The sequence below is a fragment of the Prionailurus bengalensis genome, chromosome D3 (assembly GCF_016509475.1).
Source record: "Prionailurus bengalensis isolate Pbe53 chromosome D3, Fcat_Pben_1.1_paternal_pri, whole genome shotgun sequence".
In the NCBI taxonomy this organism is placed as follows: Eukaryota; Metazoa; Chordata; class Mammalia; order Carnivora; family Felidae; genus Prionailurus; species Prionailurus bengalensis.
Window position 1 is genome coordinate 28,994,954 of NC_057356.1, and position 20,070 is coordinate 29,015,023.

Genomic DNA, 20,070 nt, shown 5'->3' on the forward strand with positions numbered 1-20,070 from the left:
GTTTCTCAGGATCCACATAAGAGTGAAACCATATGGTATCTGTCTTTCTCTGTATGGCTTATTTCACTTAACATCACACTCTCCAGTTCCATCCACGTTGCTACAAAAGGCCATATTTCATTTTTTCTCATTGCCACATAATATTCCATTGTGTATATAAACCACAATTTCTTTATCCATTCATCAGTGGATGGACATTTAGGCTCTTTCCATAATTTGGCTATTGTTGAGAGTGCTGCTATGAACATTGGGGTACAAGTGGCCCTATGCATCAGTACTCCTGTATCCCTTGGATAAATTCCTAGCAGTGCTATTGCTGGGTCATAGGGTAGGTCTATTTTTAATTTTCTGAGGAACCTCCACACTGCTTTCCAGAGCGGCTGCACCAATTTGCATTCCCACCAACAGTGCAAGAGGGTTCCCGTTTCTCCACATCCTCTCCAGCATCTATAGTCTCCTGATTTGTTCATTTTGGCCACTCTGACTGGCGTGAGGTGATACCTGAGTGTGGTTTTGATTTGTATTTCCCTGATAAGGAGCGACGCTGAACATCTTTTCATGTGCCTGTTGGCCATCCGGATGTCTTCTTTAGAGAAGTGTCTATTCATGTTTTCTGCCCATTTCTTCACTGGGTTATTTGTTTTTCGGGTGTGGAGTTTGGTGAGCTCTTTATAGATTTTGGATACTAGCCCTTTGTCCGATATGTCATTTGCGAATATCTTTTCCCATTCCGTTGGTTGCCTTTTAGTTTTGTTGGTTGTTTCCTTTGCTGTGCAGAAGCTTTTGATCTTCATAAGGTCCCAGTAATTCACTTTTGCTTTTAATTCCCTTGCCTTTGGGGATGTGTCGAGTAAGAGATTGCTACGGCTGAGGTCAGAGAGGTCTTTTCCTGCTTTCTCCTCTAAGGTTTTGATGGTTTCCTGTCTCACATTTAGGTCCTTTATCCATTTTGAGTTTATTTTTGTGAATGGTGTGAGAAAGTGGTCTAGTTTCAACCTTCTGCATGTTGCTGTCCAGTTCTCCCAGCACCATTTGTTAAAGAGGCTGTCTTTTTTCCATTGGATGTTCTTTCCTGCTTTATCAAAGATGAGTTGGCCATACGTTTGTGGGTCTAGTTCTGGGGTTTCTATTCTATTCCATTGGTCTATGTGTCTGTTTTTGTGCCAGGGAGTAGGACTTTTTGATGGGGAGAGGAGAGGTTGGGAAACAATTTGATCTATTTCGGTCATTAGATGTTTGAGAAACTTATGCCAGGAATTCTGGTTTGCAGAGTCCAAAAAAAAAAAAAAAAAAAAAAAGCTAGCGAGGTTTTTAAAGTGAAAGCTACCCGAGTCACGTATCATCTGAAGGCTGCTCATGCAGAAGGTCTGATCTACTCTTCGACATCAGAGGGGAAGTACAGGTTCCTCCCAATTCCAGAGCCTCTGTCCTACGTCACCTATACCGAGCAATCAGAGCCCGAGTGAGCCACCTGGGGTCAGCGGTGGGGCCGGGTGAAGCCTCGGTATCTGATGGATTTGGTCTTGAAAGGCAGTGGGGCCAGCATGGGCTCCTGGGAACAATGTCACCTGAGGGGTTGGCAAGTCTGAGGCGCGGGAGGCAGAGCAGAGCCTCCAGAGATCGTGCACCTGTGCTTCCTGTGCTGAATGCCACCAGAAGGGGTCGTGAGCTCTGAGGTGTCTGGATTTGGCCCTTTGGCAGCATTTGGGGTGGTGGTGGCTGGTGGTGGAGGCGTGAGGAATTGGAGGGCCAGGCCAGTTAGGATGGGAAGCTCCAGGAGGCGGGAATGAATGGGCGGCAGGAAGCCGGTCTGAGCCCGAGCCAGGCCCTGCAGCCTCTGCCCTTGGATGTCACCTACCCTTTCAGTGTGCTGTGGACAGAACTGCTGAGGGCACTGCCCACCCGCGGTCCCCATTCCCCCAACTGTGACTCCAGGGCTCCTCCGCCTGTACCTCTACCTCTGCTCTCGTCCCACGGCCCTTTCTCAACGCTGCAGCTCAGAGCTCTTTGCAAAGTAGCTCGGGGTCACAGGGAGGGTAAGGTCCCCGTTGCCCTCACCTGGAGCAGCAGCCACGCCGGACCCCCTCTGCTCCTGCTCCTGAGACGGGAGCCACCCAACGCTGTGGGCTGTCTGACCACGTGCCGCTGCTCCCCCAGACCCCGACCATTGGAACCATTCCCTTCCTTGACCTCACTGTTCTTCGTTATGACTTCTGGACTCTGCATCTACTAAGTCCCAGGGAAACGGAGGGTCCTGTCTGTTCTCTCTGGGGAACACAGCGCCCACCCAGCACAGTGCGGGGTATACACAGAAGGTGGCTGTTTTACAGCTCCTGGGTGAACGGGTGGAGTGTCTTGTTTTCGCATTTTAGGGTGTTAGAGAATGTTTTCAGGTGAAAAAGGGGCACAAGAGAAATGTGGATGAGGGAAGCCATGGGAAAGTGAAGGGTCACGGGGACACCCATCCTTGTGGGCAGGGTGGACACCGTCAGGGGGAGCTATGAGGGAGGTGTGCCGGGGAAACGGCGCCACTGAGATCTGACCCCACACCATCATCTCCGTGTGTTCGTATCGCTTTTCTTGACTGAATGAGTCTGGGAACAAAAGTCACTCACTCATCTGTTCACGTCCAACTTGTAGAAATACTATCTTACTTCCATCGAATTTGACAAAAGTAACAATCCTGCCCAGGGACAGGAGGACATTAACACTCACGCCTGGGGCCGGACACTCATGTGGGGCCGGAAGGTGCACGGTTCGGTTCCCAGCTGCACACACAACCCTCGGAGCTTCCTGGAGTCACAGGAAATTTGACTCACATCCTGGGGTTGCCAGCTTTTTGTATTAAGGCCACCCCTGACGCCCTGAGTAGAAGGCAAAATTCTCCCAGCATAGGGGCCCCTGCGTGGCTCAGTTAAGTGACCCACTCTTGATTTTGGCTCAGGTCATGATCTCGTGGTTCGTGGGTTCGAGCCCCACGTGGGGCTCTGTGCCGACAGCGTTGAGCCTGTTTGGGATTCTACTAAGTAAAAACTTAAAAAAAATTCTCCCAGCTTAGATACAGTTCAGGGCCCATGCTGGCTGAGGCCAACTCTGGGCCTGGTTCCCAGAGCTCTCGGAGGCCTGCCCTCTCCCATCGTGGCCACTTAGGGGTTTATGGCTGCCTTGGTCTGTTGCTGCTGTAAACAAACCCACCGTCCCCCTGGGAAGGACAATGGTGCCCTCAGTGGTCTCTGCCAACCCCAGCTGTTTGGGAGACCTGTGCAGACGACCGCGCTGGAGGCTGAGCCCTGGGACCACAAGACTCGGGAGCAAAAACTGCTTTATTCAGATCTGCGGTCAGTTACAAACTTGGTTTGTTTTTTGGTCACAGGCCCCAGAATGCCATTATTCTGAGTTCACATCAAAATACAAAGCTCAACATTTAGTTTGGAAACTTAAAAAAACCCAAAACACCCAAAACAAAGGTTTGGTTTAAAATCGTCGTTGAGATGTTCTCTCTGGTGCGTCCCCCGTAAGATGACTGCATGTGCTTGAGACCCTGTGGGGATGACTTTCGACAGAGAACATGAAATTGCTGTGTAGTAGGAACATTCAAATGTCATCAAAAAGTTAGTGTCTTTGCACTCGATTTTACTGAAGGTACAAACAATGCCTCTGACCATCTTTGGTTGCAGCACCAGACGATGCCCAACTCCCATGGCCCAGCCACATCCCCTCTGCCCATGGGACAAGCGAGCCTGTCCCGGATGAGGCAGTGACGCTGGGCTGCCACCAAGCAACGTGCTTAATGGCTTGGGGGCCAGGAGGGAGCCAGAGGTGAAGCACTGTCCCACTGAGCATCTGTGCTCCTGGAGGATCTTTTCTTCTAGAAAGTGGAGCTGTAGGGCCCAGCCCCAGAATTGCTGGCAATGCGTGAAGAATGACCCTCACTTTGCCAAACGCGATGGCAAAATCTAGGCTTAAAGTTAGGAATCAGAGAACCATCCTCTAACTTTCTCAGGAACCTCTAGGGTTTTGGAATCTTCTCTGGAACCAGACACTGAGGGACCGTCCTGCTGTCGGCAGGGAGAGGAGAGGCACGCCACCTTGTCAACCTTAAGGATGGCGAGGCCCCTCCTGGGCAGCACTGCCTCCCAGGCCTCACACAGCTAGACCCTGGGGTGTCAGGTTGGAGAAAGGCCTGGAGGCCCATTTCACTGCAGGGCCTGTGGCTGAGGGAAGCAGGGAGGACCGAGTGGCTGGGTCCGGCACCGTCCTGTGACACTAACAGGCCCTTTGATGTCACTCCCTTCCTTGCCAAGCCTGGACCACACCCTTCCGGTTTCATCTCCTCTTACGCGTGGCATGGCTCCGTGGCTGCAGGAAAGTGGCCCCCTAGCTCGGAGGTGGCCTCTCAGGCTCGAGGGAGAGGCTGTGTGGGCCTCTCGCTGGCGGCCCTGCATCGGCACCCGGCCGGAGGTCAGAGATGGTGCAGCTTGCTGCGCTCGGTGAGCAGCGTCATGGCCACAGCGTAGAGGAGGTAGCCCAGCACGAGGAGCAGGGCGCAAGGGAGGGGCCCAATACAGAACAGGGAGGCCACGAAGAAGGCCAGAAGCAGCGAGAGCAGCGTCCGGTAGCTGCCCAGGAAGCGCAGGCTGAGCCTAGGGCCCCGGGGACGGCGGGCCGCACACCCTCGTGCCACCGGGCTCAGCAGGTGCCTGTCTGCCAGCCCGGGCTCCGTGAGGTGGTACCGACAAAAGCTGCCGAGGAAGTCGGCACGGGAACACAGGGCTGCCATCGGGCCTGCAAACTGGGCAGAGACAGAGGCACGGGGAGTGGGCGCGGGCAGGGCCGCACGCTGCCCCGGCCTCTCCCCGAGGGTGGCAGGACCGGAGGCGGGGGCGGCCCTCCCGCGTGCACTCACCCTGCGGTTGATGGCGGAGGACAGCCGGAAGAGCACGCGGACCAGGCTGGCGATCTCATAGCTCCGGATGGGCTGCAGCTCTGAGTCACCCTGGTACTCGATGTCAAACCTTCGCAGCCCATTGATGATCTAGAAGCAGCAAAGGAGGCGAGCCCCGGGTGAAACCTGGGCCGTGCGAGCAGCCCTGCGAACACACCTCTGCGACGCCTCACAAGTGCGGTCTCCGCTGCCGGGCCTGCCGGGACAACAGGGCTCGGAGGCTCGGCCAGCGGGAGCCACGGCCACGCCGCCAGGAGAGCGGAGCCCTCCGGGGTGTGGCCCTTACCTGGTACCGGCCCAGGGGCGTGAGGATGAGCCCGTCCTCCCCCACGACGCAGTCTGGGAGCTGCTTCTTCCCATTCTCATCTTGAGTTGTCCCCAAGGCAAGCGTGAGCTGGGTGAGCTGAGCCTCGCTGAGCTGTGAGGGAGGAAGCCCCGTGAGGAGGCAGTGCCGCTTCCTGCTACCTGCCTTCACTCTCGGGGTGAAGGGAGGAGACTGGCCCCCCTGGGCCTCTAACGGCGACAGCAAGGGGGCCCAGACGTGACATCGTGGGCACGGGCTGTATCTCCCACGGGCTGGGCAGGGGATGAGGGCCGCGGGACCGAACGCCAGGAAGGGGACAGCTCCCCCGGCTCGTACTCGGAACATCTGGCACAGGTACTCCAGGGCCTTCTCCAGGTACTCGTCTGTCTTGCGGACACTGTCCTGCCCCATCTCGTCCAGGTCGTTGGCTGCGTAGGAGCCGTTCGTGTCTGTGGAGCAGAAGCCCAGCCACGACAGAAAGGGGCGGCCGGCCGTGCTCTCCCCGCACTGGTCAGAGATGGACTTGGCAGTCTGCTTGGCCTGCGTGATGAGCTGAGCCAGGCGCAAGACCTGCGGGGCATGGGGGCAGGTCAGCCAGCTCGGGTGGTGCCACCGCACGCCACCCAGCCACCAAACAGGCTGGCAGGCGGACCTGGGGGCCCCCAGCAGGCCAGGAGGAGGCCAGGGTCTTTCAAGACTAAGACGTGCATATTCTCTGTGTGTGTGTGTGTGTGTGTGTGTGTGTGTGTGTGTGTGTATTTCCTTTGGAGAGACACAGAGGCAGACTGTGAGCAGGGGAGGGGCAGAGAGAGAGGGAGACACAGAATCCAAAGCAGGCTCCAGGCTCCAGTTGTCAGCACAGAGCCCGATGTGGGGCTCAAACTCAGGAGCCCTGAGATCATGACCTGAACCAAAGTCAGACACTTAACTCACTGAGCCACCAGGCGCCCCAAGACGCCCATATCCTAAATGTGGAAACTTTCTAGCAAGTGCTGCCTTTATCATCAGAAAAAACGTAGACCGCACTGAAAAAAGAAAAAAAGCCAAGGTACAGCAGCGTCCACCAACACCCAACCTTCCTCCTTCCGTACAACACGTGTGCTCTCCCTGGCCCTGCTGTTGCCACGGCTTCGGGACGGCCGTGTGGCCTGGGGGAGCCCCAACTCACCAGCGTCCGCACCTCGGGCCCAAACATTGGGGTGTACTTGCAGTCCTGGCCCTCCAGGCTGTAAACGTGGCTCTTCACCTTGAAGGAGGCGTCTGTGACGGCTGGGGGCCACGAGGACAGGAAGCTGCCGGTGAAAGTGGGAGCTGTGAAGAGTCGGTGCTGGCGGTGTGGGATGACGAGTTCTGGCTCCAGGAACAGCTGTTCCCCTGGAAAGCAGAACCCGACTCTGGCTTCAGCTTCCATGGCACCAAACAGCCAGTAGCCGCTGGCTGGCTTCCTGGGTGCCGCTGAGGCTTCCGAGGGATAGGGACCGAGTGGCACAGGGGCCCAACTCCTAATGTTCCTGGAGCCCCCACCAGTCTCAACAGGAAGGCCGACATGCACAAAAGAAAACCAGAGAAGCTAACACCCGATAAAGCCATCTAAGACACGACACGGGCCAAGACTGCTTTCTGATGCCACCAAGAGTCACCAGGGAGACACAGCTCTGAGCTCTGCTTCCCCCGCCCAGCACCCCCGCAGCTCCTGCCCGGCACGCGTGCCACAGGGAAGGCAGGATGCCGCTAGGCTCCGATGTCCACCCCGCCACCGTGCACCAGGAGTCCCCGTGGCACCTCTGCCAGCCCACCGCGAGCCCGTGAGGCACATGCAGGGTCCGTGGGTCCCTCTCTAAGTGCTGCTTCCCTCTGGCTGAGGGCTTACCTTTCTGGATCATTTCAGCCAGGTTGGGCTGGGCAAAGACTTTGGCCACTCGGAATACCATGAGCGCGTTCTTGGGGCTGACCAGGTCGGTGCGGAGCGCGCGGCTCAGGAAGCCCACAAAAAGCTTGGTGTACATCAGCAGATTCTCCTGCACAAAGGGTGCCCTGGGGACCAGGCAGTGCATCAGGGCTCAGAACTCCCACTGGAGGCAGGACTACACCAGTCTATGCCCCCGCTTCACTAGCGCTCTCTTCCTTGGGTTCCAGGTTCTCCCCTGCCACGACCTCATCGTGGCTGAGGGACCAGGGGTGGGGGAAAGGGAGGAGGCACAAGGGAGGCAGGGAAGACCTAGGCCTCCTATAGACGGCGCAATCCTCTGTAGGATGCGGCCCTTCCCGAGAGGGCCAAAGCCTCCGCAGCAGAGGCTGGCCCGGGCACCAGAAGGAGCACAAGGAAGGCAGTCGTGGAGAGGAGGCGCTGGCGGAGGCTGGGGGGTTGGCCGTGAGGGCGGGAGGGGAGGCGGTGGTGGCTGCTATGCAGAACGCTAGTGAAGACGGGTCGAGGGGTGCTTGGGGGCGAGTGCAAACATACATCTGAGGGGAGACAGTCAACGGCAAGGGGACAGCACAGAGGAGTCACCAGCTGTTTCTGTGGGAGATCAAGCCCAGGGCCCAGACAACAAAGCACAGTCAAGGAGGGAGGGGCCTGTGCCCCACCTGGAAGCAGGTCCCCCTAGGGAGGACAACGGGCCGGGGCTCACCATCTCTCCGACACACACCGGGCCTGGCAGTCGCTGCTCTGAGCCTGCTTCTCAGGTGCATACCTCCAGGGCTGTAGGTAGCTCAGCCACATCTCCAGGACCTGGTGGGACACGTGTGCCCTGAGGGCCTGGAGGCTGGCATTCTGCTGGGCTGTGGGGCTGGGGCTTTGGTCCAGATCCTTGGGTGGCCTGGAGCTCGGCTCCCGGCAGGCAGCTCAGGTGAGGAGGGGGTGATCCTAACCGTGGGGCTTCGGTTCTCCTGGAGGTGTTACCACGTTCTCTTCCCACCCGCCACTCCGAGAGGGAGCAGGAGGGAACTCCGCATCCCCTATGATGTTTCTTTTTTCATCTTTAATTAAAATGATTTTTTTAATCTGCAGATAGCTGACACACAACGTTACATTAGTTTTAACCCTTAGGATATGTAACCCTCGTGCCAGCCCTTCGGAAGTGAGTGTGGAACGTGTGGAACACAGGAATGCTTTCCCCAGCTGAGGGAGCGGAGCCTGTGATGCTCAGTGGGGCTGGGAACCCACCCAGCGTGGACCCACTGGGTTCCAGGTCAGGGCAGACAGCTTTTCTGTACCTGGGGGCTGGCTCTGAAAACTCAAATGAGCAGAACAATGTGACCCACCAATGTGACCCTCTGCGGCAATAGCTGATTCCTTCCTGCATCCGCCCCACGGGACCTCCCTCATCAGGCACAGAGGGCAAAGACAAAGAAAGCAAGATGGGGCTGACACTCACGGCTCTGAAGGACGCATCCAGGGGCCAGTGGCCAAAGCAGTGCTGCAGGAAAAGGTAGAGTTTCTGCTGGACAAACCTCGGGACGGCGGCCCTGCAGGGGAGGGGAGGCGAGGAGAGGGTCCCCTCATAGGTGAGCCAAGTGGCTCCCGGTTCCAAGGGCCAGCTCTGCCGGGGTGAACACTGGGCACCCCTGAAGGCAAGGCCTCCTATTTTGGGCCCCATTTTTCACAAAGAAACCAAAGTTCAGAGAGATTAGGGAATGTCCCAAGGACACACAGCACACAAGCGGTTGACCTAGCATGGCTCCTGTGACCACCTCTGCTTGGGTCACCACACACAAGTCACCTGCTCTGCTGGCCCCAGTTGGCCTAGGAGTCAGGCCACCGTCCTGGCCCTTTTGACAGAAGGACTGGGGGAGCAGAGGGGAAGAGGAGCGGGAGGGTGCAGCACAGAGCTCAGTCTCCCATGACAAATGAGCCACTTTGCAGTGAAGGCACTCCCAGCCCATCGGCTTTCCTGGGCATTCTGAGTGCGGTCAACGTAGATCTTCCACTCTGCCCACACTGGGGAGGAGGGGACAAGACAGGGCAACAAGATGGGGCCTCTTTCTGGCCAGCCTGGCTCTTTCTACTGAAGACGGCAGGCCTGGAAGGAAAGGCCGTGGCAGCCAGGCAGCCCCCACCCGCCTGTGGAGCCAGAGGAGGCGTCGGGAAACAGACCCAGGAGGGGTCAAGGTGATTTCCCACCTGCCCCACCCTGCAGACGCCTCACAGGCCGACCCCACGCCCTAAGGATAGGTTACTGTGGGCAACAAGTATGTGCAGTAGGAGGCAGTGGCAGCCAGGGACACGGGAGGCCTGTGCATGCCCTGTACCCACCGTTTGAACTCCTCCAGGGGACTGGTGGCGTGAGAGTGGGTGGAGGGAGAGACCTGCTCAGGCTTCAGGCTGTTGGAAAAGGCGTGCAGATGCTTTAGCAGCAGGCGCACCACCAACACGTGCTCCTCCGTGGGTGTGAATGACTCCTGAGGTTGAGGGGGAGCTGTGTCAGGACCCAGACTGGTCCCAGGTGGGGCCCCCAGGCCTGGCCATGTATGTCCCGCCCAGGACCACTTCTCCCCGACAGGATGTGTGGGCCACCCACAGGGCCCTCCCTGGGCCTGGCACGCAGCAGATAGACCTCGCATGCCAGCTCTGAGACCCGCTAAGAGCACGCAAGGCAGGGCGGGACGGCTTTGCTAAAGCAGACCTGAATGCTTCCCTGTGTGCTTCCAACCGCTTCTTGCACCCTCTGTGGTTGACTCGGGTCATTGCTGCCCGGCCAAGTCCTCAGGGGTCCCCCCCAACTCCTGGCCAGCCAGAGGAGGAGCAGGGGGCAAGGCAGGCCAGTATCCCACCCTGGATCCGGACTCAGGGTCTCCTGCCTGCCTCCCAGGTATATGAAGACAGCTCGCTGGGGCCCATGGCTTCCTTTTTCAGGGAGAAACACTCCCAAATTCCTTCTCCTGCTGTAACCCTCACCCTTCCATCCACTTCCTGTCCTGGACACAGCCAGCTGGGGCTTGGCGCAGGGTGGCCCTTCCTCTATTGCTAACAGCCCTGCCGTCAGCACAAGACAAGAGTGCTTTCTATCTTGTCAGGTGAAATTCTCATTCACAAGGTTCAGGTAGGATCTTTAAGACCCAGCCCCGAGAGGAAAGCCTGTCTGCTGGCTCTTCTGTGACGGAATACAGGATGGAGTCTCCAGAGTGGCAGAGGATGGCACCGGCAGGATACGCTGCCTCCGGCTCCCAGCTCTGGGGTGCCCGGACGCGCTCCTCTCCCCACACTCACCCCCCAGGCCTCTGGGACCCCCACAACCTCGACAGAGCTTCTGGCAGCCTAGTCCAAATCCTGCGCAACGTTGAGGCTGGCACAAGCCGTGCCTCCTGGCACAGCCCGGGCACCCAGTCACAGCCCCACCACTGCCCGCGGCACTGCCTTCTCCGCTCTCCTTGCCATGGATCTGTCTCCACAGGCCTAGGCAACACACCACACGACTCGATATGACTGCGGGGGAAGCTACGGGGCTTCAGGAGATTTTCTTCTGCTTATCTGTAAGCTTAGGCGATGAACTTGCATCATTTGAACAACAAAAAAAAACGTAAGATATTTTCACAGTAACGGAGGATCAGAGGGCACTGTTGCCAGGCTGTGACTCCCCCCAGGAGCCTCCCCCTTTCTCATTCCTGGCCCCTCGCCGACCCACCCACCATCTCCCTAGCGGAGGACAGAGCATTGGCACTGAACCGGGAAGCTCCTTGGGCTATCTTCCCTCTGGACAGAAGCCAAACCTTCCTTCTCACCCCCCCACCCTCGAGAGCCAAATCCCCACAGGAATCCAGCCACTGCTGCTGTAAGTGGGCCTCCTCCACCCGCATGGCCGTTAGGGACACTTTCCCAAAGCCAGTGGCATTTCTCACTGGGCCCAGCCCTTCTCAGCTCAGCAACCCTTCCCATGGTGGGTGGGGGGAGGGCTCTTCCCCCTCCTGCTGTGCACTTTTCTCCAGGGATGCTGCTCTTGGCCAAGTGAGCCCTTCCCCAACACATGCTGGAGTGGTACCACTTCTGTGCTAAACCCGCCCCTGCTGGCCCTTCTGGATCATTCTCTTCCCTCTTCCCTGTGGCTGCTGCTTCTGAGTGGGAACCCTGTGCGCACTCACCACCCCATCCCAGCAAACGTGATTTCTTATCTTGTGCTCAAATATCAGGTTAAATGTGGTGTGCTCCCACTGAGGGGGAACTGGACAGACCCCTGGCCTCGAGCATGGGATCTAGATGCATGCTTTCTGCCCAAACTTCCTGACATTCATCTCATGAATCCATGAACTACCAGACTCCATCTGCCCTGAAACAGCCTGTAGTCCTGCACTCCATCTACCGACCTCAAGACTTCAAATCCGTCCACACTGGTCATCTCTGCCTAAAGCAGACCAGTCTCCGTGAGGCCCTCTCTTGCTCTCGCCTACCTCTGTGGGAGCACAAAAGTCCACAAGAGGCCAGGCCCCAGCATGCTCAAGGACCAACAGCCTCTCCAGGCTAGGGGACGAAGCCCTTGTCCTCCCTGCCCCTTGGCCTCACACAGGCTTGGGACTGACAGACCACGCCACCATGAGCCTTGGGGCTTCCCTGGGCTCAGTCAGTTCCTAGGTACCAGGCCCGCAAAGCCAGGTGAGTCAGGCCACTGCGAAGGCCACACTGTTTCCGCTCCCTCAACCCAGGGCCAAGCACAGAAGTCACCAACTCCCAAGAGCCTACCACATTCCAACTGGCTTGGGGCTTGGCCAGGCAGATCTGGTGGCCTCACACCCCAAACCCGGGCTAGTCTACCAAGCTGAGGGCTGAGCCAGGCTAAAGACGGATGCCTGCCACCATCCCCAACACACACTGGCCTCACTCTGCTTGGAATTGGCCTGAATCACCCCAGTTGGCCCCCGGCCGGACCCTCGCTTTACCACTGCACTGCCATGCGCTCCATGGCTCACACCACAGGGCAGGGGTGAAACAAAACAATATGAGAGCGGCCAGTACTTGGTAGGCGTGGAGGGCCTGGAGGCTGGGTTGGGCAGGGCTGTGGAGGGCGCTGGAGACACTGAGTCGGTAGTGCAGAACCTCCAGCTGAGAGACAACAAAACAGAGAAGCCAAGAACAGGCAGGGAGGGCAGAGGACAGGGCAGGGGACAGGAGGGGAGAGACCGGGGAGGGGACAGCAGGGAGAGAAAGACAAAAGTGAGCCCAGAAGTAAGGAGAGAAAACAAAAAACAAAAACAAAAACAAAAACAAAAGCACGTCAGTGACAATCCAAACAATCACAGCCCAGCAGCCTCAGACCAATGGGACACCACCCTCTCAGCCGCCCAGACGGAGCCCTTCCTGGTGGGCAGACTAGAGCCAGGCCCAAGGGGTGCTCTTCCACCTGCCAGGCAGAGGGACAGACAGACCCTCAAGGTCACTTGGGCAGCCTCCTTCATGTCTCTGGGGCCTGAAGTTCTCTCCAGCTCCCTGAGGTCAGCCTGACTCACTTTCCTTCCAGAGGGTCCTGCCCTCCCCCAACCCTGAATGCTCTGTGTGCAGCGTGTGCACACTGGAGCCCACCAGGATCCCAGGAGTCCTGCTGGGACACACTGATGGCCACCAAGGCCCTGAAGGCCCCGAGGCTCAGAAGAGAAATTTTTGAGGAGCTAGTTCCAGATGGAGACCTCTTTGCTCAAGAAAGAAAAATTTGTAACTTATTGGACTTCCCTGTGTTGTCCCAAGAAGAAATTTACCAAACTGATATATGATGAGATCAGTTCCTAGGTGTCAAAGATCCAATCAGCGACCCCTCCTGAATGGGGCTGATTCCCAGGGTGGCACAGAGGCAAGCAAGGTTTAGCTCACCAGGCCTGACACCTTCCACACCCCACATTCCCGAAATCGTTAAAGGTAACGTGAACACTCATGGGTTCGAATCCTGGGAGACCCACCTCTCGTACCTCACCAGGACTCCCCAACTCCAGACACACAGAGCCCTCCATCAGTCCCGACGGGCCCCAAGAATCTGGTCACGGCCACACACACCCAGAGGCAGCTGGAACCCTGAGGCTGGGACAGCCTGGGCCATGGGGGATGACAGCAGAGCTGGCTTAAGCTGTCCACCCCTACCCCACCTCTGCCCTGCCCCGCTGCAGCGACAAGGCCTGCTAAAGCAGTCCCCTTTAGCCAAGCACAACCCAGAGCCGGCCCTGGCACACATCCTGCCCTGGGAGGGCCATGCCTCCCACCGCGTACCATGCTTCACACGGGAGAGGTCAGAATGCATGTGCCAGACCTCGAGGAGACAGGCACAGCCACAGACGCGCAGAGCAGGGGCAGGAAGCAGCACAGCAAGGAGGTGTCTGCCCTTCATGGCCTTCCTCTGGGCCAGACCCGGGCTCAGCGACAGCTCTCAGTGAGGAATCAGGGAGCACATGGTTCCCCTGTTGGGGGTCTGCCCAGCCTGCAGGAACACAGTGCAGGCCCCACAGTGTCCTGCAGGAATATGCGGTCTTTACCGACCATCTGACTCTCCTGAAGCCCTCCCTGCCCAGTAAGCTGGGGCAGAGCAGAGGCCCGGGCTGTAAGGAGCGAGCATACACTCCGGACCCAGGCTAGGCATGGAAGCACCATGGGACCTCTCAGAGCTGCGTTTCCTGCATCTTTCACATCAGGAAAACTGACCCCAAGGCTAGGATTTCCAAACGGCACAGCACAGGCCTGGGTAAATGGTAAGGAGCCTCAGGTGAAGCAGACCTGCATGGCTGTCCTTCTCCCCTTCCCACACACCAGGTTTTCTTAGGTTTTGCTTTCAGCCTCAATAGGAGGCAAAGACAAATAGGAAACAAAACAAAACAAAACAAAACAAAACACAACTAAACACCTCAATGGGTACCTGGTGGGGGCTTCCCAGTCGCCCCCTGACTACCAGTCATTCTGAGCAGCTCTCCCCTGCCCTGTGGTCTGGCCAAGAGGAAGCAAACGTGAGGAAGAAGGGGAAGGCTCCCCTGCTCCGGCAGGGACGGCCCACCCTCCTCCCTCGTATAGGGCTCGGGATCCTCACAGGAGACAACCTAGAGGACCTCTGTGACTGGCAGATCTGCTAAAAATGACAGTGAATGTGCTCCCCCTGGCTCAGAAGACAGAACGAGCAGATGGGAAGGCAATGCAGCAAAGCAGCCCCGGCCTCTGCAAAAGCCACATGCACAGGGGCTGAGTGAGCCCCCAGGGCCCTAGGGGGAAGCCTGGCCCCTGACCCCCGTGCACCAGCCAGGAACATGCAGCCAGTCCACTGTGGAAGCAGCAATGGCAGTGCAAGCACTTAGTAACACGAGAGGCCCAAGACAGAGTTCTGGCTTTTCCTCTGTTCCCTGTGATGTCAAGGACAGAGATTTGGGTCACTCTGCACTTTAAGAGAGCAGTGGTTGGGGGCTGCTCCCCAAATGGGTACTCAGAAGGGCAGCAGAGAAGCAGAACCGGTTGCCAACACTTTGCAGAACCACCACCACTTGCTGGAATCACAGAGGGAAGGTCACAGGCCACCCCTGTGAATTTTAGCCTATAGAGTGTTAATTCGTAAGGAATCTCTCAAGAATTCTGTCTGGCGTTGACAAAAGCAAAGTCTGAGCAGCAAACACAGAAGTGCACAGAAGCCACAGATCACACAGTTGGTTACAGGCCCCAGTTCACACGTTTCAGGCGGTTTCATGGAGCGTGAACCTAGGTGCCCACCCTGCCTAGTAAGAGGCGAACAGAGCTGTTGTACTCTGACGCGTCTGCCGGCCCTGGGAACGTTCCAGGGACACAGCTGCCTTCACGCCTCTGCAAATGAGCATGCTGCCCTGTGAGGGAAGAGAAGGGAAAAAGAGGAGGAGACAGGCCAGGCTGCATGCAGGGAGGCATCAGATCCCACCCACTGCAGAAAGGGCTGCCTGCCAATGCTCTGGAGGAGGTGGAAGGCAGTACGGGCACCAAGGTGAGCGAAGTCGGCCGGGTGCCACCTCAGCAGGAAAGCAGGAGACGCTGTGATAGCAGAGGGAACAGGCCCGGATGTGACTCCCAGAGGCATCCGCAGCTCTCCTGGCCCCAGAGCACGAGCACCACAACCTCAGCCATTCCGGCTGCCAGGGAGGGGGCTCTGGAAATAGCATGGGGAGGACCCCAGAGAGGACAGGCCTCCAGCCCGCAGGGTGCAAGCCCACCCCAGAATGAAACCCACCTGCCGTCCGGCATCAGAGTAAGGGATGATGGTGAGTTTCTGCTTCCCACCATCCAGCCCTTGACAACGAGCTGAGATCAAGGACAAGAAGCAGCAGGTGGACCAGGCACACCAGGGCCAGAGCAGAGCGGGTGAAAAAGTGTGGCAACCTACCTTGGCGTGAGGGGACTGCATTTTTTGGTACATCTCCAAGGAATAATGATGAAGCCACATTTCAACAAAAACCTGCAAGAGAGCACCGGATGGTCAAATGGTTTCCATCTAAGGTATCACAGCCATTCCAGGGGCAGTTCTTTTCAACCAACGGTGTTGGGAAAACTGGATATCTACATGCAAAAGAATAAAGCTGGACCTTTACTTCACACCATGAATAATAAATAACTCAGAACGGATGAAAGGCGTACATGTAAGAGCTAAGACTTAAAACTCTTAGCAAAAACTGTGGGCAGAAAGCTTCAGGACACTGGACTGGGCTATGATTTCTAGCTCTAAAAGCACAGGCAACAAAAGAAACCAGACAAATTGGACTTGATGAAAATTCAAAAATATTTTGCACGTCAGAAGACATTATCCACAGACAAAGGTCACCCACAGGATGGGGGAAAGTATTTACAAATCGTGTATGTGATAAAGAACGGATACCCAGAATAGAAAGACAACTCCTAAAACTCAACCACAAAAAAATAAAGCCACTCAATTAAAAAATGGGCAAAGGACTTGAACAGACATTTCGCCAAAGACGTACCAATGGCCGGTAAGGACATGAATAGATACTCAAATCATCAACCATGAGGGAGGTGCAAATCAAAACCACAGGGAGACACCACCTCACATCCATGAGGATGGCTATACTAAAAGATAGAAAATGATGGGCATTGGTAAGGTCGTGCACCGCTGACAGGAATATAAAATGGTACGGCCACTGTGGAGAATGGTATGGCGGCTCCTTAAAGTATGAAATAGAACTATCACATGACCCAGCAATTCCCCTTCAGGGTATATACCCCAAAGAACCGAAATCAGAGTCTCTAAGAGATATCTGTACATCCACGTAGAAACAGCTATTCACAATAGCTAAAATGTGTTAACAACCCAAGTGGCCATCCATAGATGAACAGAAACACAAAAAGGGGAATATCCACGTGACAGAACATTATTGAACTCTGGGGCACCTGTGTGGCTCAGTTGGTTAAGCATTGGACTCTTGATTTCGGCTCAGGTCACGATCTCACGAATCATGAGATCAAGCCCTGTGTCAGGCTCTGCGCTGAGAATGGGGCCTGCTTAAGATTCTCTCTTGCGCCCCCTCTGCCCCTTTCCCCTGCTCGTGTGCATGCGCCCTCTCCCTAAAATAAAACAAACAAACAAAACCAAACAACAACAACAAAAGCGCTACTGGGGCAGGGGTTTAATATCCAAATGATGGTGATGACAGGAAACATCTCCAGCAACGTGGGAACAGGTTGAAAATGTCGAAGGTGGGGAAAGCTTTTACACGGATCCAATGGAAACTGAGCAGCGCTCATATTACCATGAGAAAGACAAAAGTCTTTGGAAAGGGGACGCTGGGATGAAAAATACTACCAATGACATACAGGTTAGACACATGGGCACGTTTCTTCTAGTCTGATTCCCACACGCCACAGCAGGAGAACACCAACAATTCAGAACCACTTTCAGGCTGAGGACAGTCTTTAGGCCTCTGCCCCTGGGGGTGGAAGGTGGCCAGGCAGTTTATTTTGAAACAGAAGATGAGAAGAGCCTCCTCGCGCTCACCTGAAGCAGAGTTTCTGACCTCCAGATCTCATGGGAGGCAGGGTCTGCATTCACAGATGTCTGATGAGAGATGTGTCGCTTTAGGAGGCTGGTGTGGTGGAGGCCATAAGAAGCGAAGGGCATGGTTGGTGTTCTGAGGGAGACACAGGAAAAGGCCTTCGTTAGGGGATCCTGCTGGCACAACCAGGGGCAATCTCAACATCAACATCACTGGCAACAGTAACCATTACCACTTGTTGAATCATAGAACGACCCCCAAATCCATACAAATCCATATCGATACACACCATCAACAGACAGGAAGAAAAGTCTTTCCTACCACAGAATGCCCACTGATAACTATAGGATGAAACCAGACAGCTACCATCTGGCAACCAACCAATTAATAACTGATTTGGCTGACGATCGTCAAGGGACACGAACACCACTGATAATTACAGAGTCTCAGTAGATCTTCCCAACAAATCCCTTTTGTTAATTAATTTAGGCACAAAGGACCCATTTAATTTTATGGTAGGAAAACCTGGCCAACACCCCCTTGGCCCAGCGATCAAGACAATGTTGCAAGCACACAGACTCCACGGGCTGCTGGGTCTAATCACTAGGAAATACCAGAGAACTTAAGATAAGGGCATTCTGCACACCTCCAGGCTGCACGCTTCAAAGGTGTTGAGGTCAGGAAACAGGGAAAGACTGAGAGAGTGTTCCAGACTGGAGGGGGACCAGAGCCAACCACACACAGAGAGTGACCCTCCCCCAGATCCCAGCCAGGTGGCAAACATTAGTGGGGTAGACAGTGCAGCCCGAATGGGGTTTGAGGATTAGATGGCAGCCGGGTAGCAATATTAATTCCCTGACTTGGATAGAAGTGCAGGAGGCTGTGTAGGAGAATGCACTGGCTCTTAGGAAATACACTCCAAGACATTAAGAGGGAACAGGCATTGCATTTATCACTTACTCAAATGGCCCAGGAAAAACACATACAGATAAAGAATGGAATGATTCACAAACGTAGGTGAAGGACTTATGAAAGTTTTTTGTTATTGTGGCAAGTTTTCTAGAAGTCTGAAATTCTATGTTAAAACAAGCCAACAAAATCGGGCCCAGAGAACAGCTGGGCAGCTGAAACCTGCCTCTGAGAGGGTGTGAACCTGGCCAGCCCTGGTCCTTCTTGGCCGCAGCATTACTGATGCCGGGGCAGCCTCTCCCCACCTCCGTGCCCCCACCTCCTCTTTTCAATCCCCCCTCCTTGGGCACATCTGTGCACACATGTGAGGTCTGGGTCACAGCACGGCACATGTCAGCAGATGTGGGGTGGGCCTGAACCTGCCTCCCAGGGAAGAAGGCACACCAGCAAGACTGAGGAGGGTGAGGAGCACAGCTGGCAGCTCCCAGGTCAGGAGCGTCTCCTGGGGAGAGGCGGCCAATGAGCCACTGGCTAAATGCACCCCGCCAAGGCCTCAGTTCACCCTCGAGTTGAGGCTGGCTGTACACTCCCGTCCTGCACGGTCTAGCCACAGCCCAGCCTTGGACTGGCACGAAAGGCTTTTTGCCCCAGGGCCTCTGGCTCAGGCCAAGGCCTGGTCCTGCAGCCTACACACATTCTTCCTGTTCTTATTCCTCCACATGTCAGCCCTGCTGTGGCCTGCCCACAGCCCCTTTCTCTCCAGCACCACCTGCCTAGTGCCATCAATCAGCCCTGGCAACACACCGCTTCAGTGTGGGGCTTGGATGCACATGTGGGGAGGGCTGCTGTGGGCAGAACCCAGCCCACTCCCAGACCAAAGCCAGCCCTCGTCCTTGTGGCCACAGGACCTAATCACTGAAAACCCACACAGATGTCCTCCTTTACCCTCCTCTCCAGTCTGTGCTAGGGCAGCTGGGGTTGAGATCTCAGGCATAAGAAAAGTTGGGACACCATGAACAAAGAGTGGCACTACTGTCCCTATGAGCAATGCCCGCTGACCAGACCACCCCCTCATGGAAGAACCAGGCCTTAAAGGCTAGCCACAGGGCTGGGCCACCCCAGGCCAAGGGCCAGGGCAACCAGAGAGCCTTACCTGGGAGCAGGTGAGGGGTTGGGCCCCCCAGGACTGGAGGAGAGTGCGGGGAGCACACTGCCTTCTGTGGGCAGGAACCATGACAGGTATCTGTCCACGAGGATGAAATAGGCACAGTCTGAAGTTCGTATGTGGAGAGTCCCAGGGAGTGGCTGGAAAAGCAAATCTGCATTGGTGTGTAGCTCTGGGTGCCACCCTGGCTGCTAACCCCAGCAACTGCAGGGCTCAAATCACTGCACATGAGCCCTGGGACATGGGCCATATCCCAAGGGCCCGAACACAAGCACCTTGGGCAGTGCCAGGAGCAAAGTTCCCACCACAGGGGGCTAGACCCCACAGTCCTTTTCGGCACATGGGAAGATGATGTACAGCAAACTTCCTGGGCACCTCTGCCCTGCGCCCATGCCCAGTAAGCACTTCCTGTGGGAAGCCTTCCCGACTACCACTCGAGGCACCCAGGTCACCCCACATGACCTGTCAAATCCGCCCACCAGCCTGTCATCCTCACTAAGTGAGAATGGCCTGAAGGGCGAAGGCTGGAGGAGGATGCAAAGGAGGAGCTGGAGAAATGAGGTGGAGACGGAAGAGAAAGAAAGTCCTAGGCCACAGCCCCCACCCTTCATGGGGGCTTTGGTAAAGAGCTGCTTAGGGGCATCCCTTTCGTACCTTTTGAGTGATGAGGCTCAACGCAAAGAAGAACATGTAGTACTCGAACGGATCTGACGGCAGTGTCAGGGGGCAAACAGGCAGGGGTTGTTGGACCACCCTCAGCATTACGTCTTGGCCACCCACGGCCTCCCCACCCCTGGGGGACTGACAAAGGATACTGAGGGCCAG

The 20,070-nt window shown here is 56.1% G+C and overlaps 1 protein-coding gene across 1 annotated transcript; it reads right to left on the reverse strand.

Moving 5' to 3' along the window:
- Nucleotides 1–3,305: 3,305 nt before the first annotated feature.
- On the reverse strand, nucleotides 3,306–20,064 carry LOC122470484 (sphingomyelin phosphodiesterase 4-like). Its single transcript, XM_043558150.1, has 15 exons — nucleotides 20,061–20,064; nucleotides 19,900–19,952; nucleotides 19,234–19,385; nucleotides 17,174–17,306; nucleotides 15,551–15,622; nucleotides 12,196–12,282; nucleotides 9,505–9,650; nucleotides 8,627–8,717; nucleotides 7,880–7,980; nucleotides 7,120–7,283; nucleotides 6,418–6,623; nucleotides 5,586–5,819; nucleotides 5,232–5,363; nucleotides 4,907–5,035; nucleotides 3,306–4,792 (listed from the first exon to the last, which is right to left on the reverse strand). Exons 2-15 carry the CDS (start codon nucleotides 19,933–19,935, stop codon nucleotides 4,463–4,465), a joined length of 2,013 nt encoding a protein of 670 aa, XP_043414085.1. The 5' UTR covers nucleotides 19,936–19,952; nucleotides 20,061–20,064; the 3' UTR covers nucleotides 3,306–4,462.
- Between the last annotated feature and the right edge of the window lie 6 nt (nucleotides 20,065–20,070).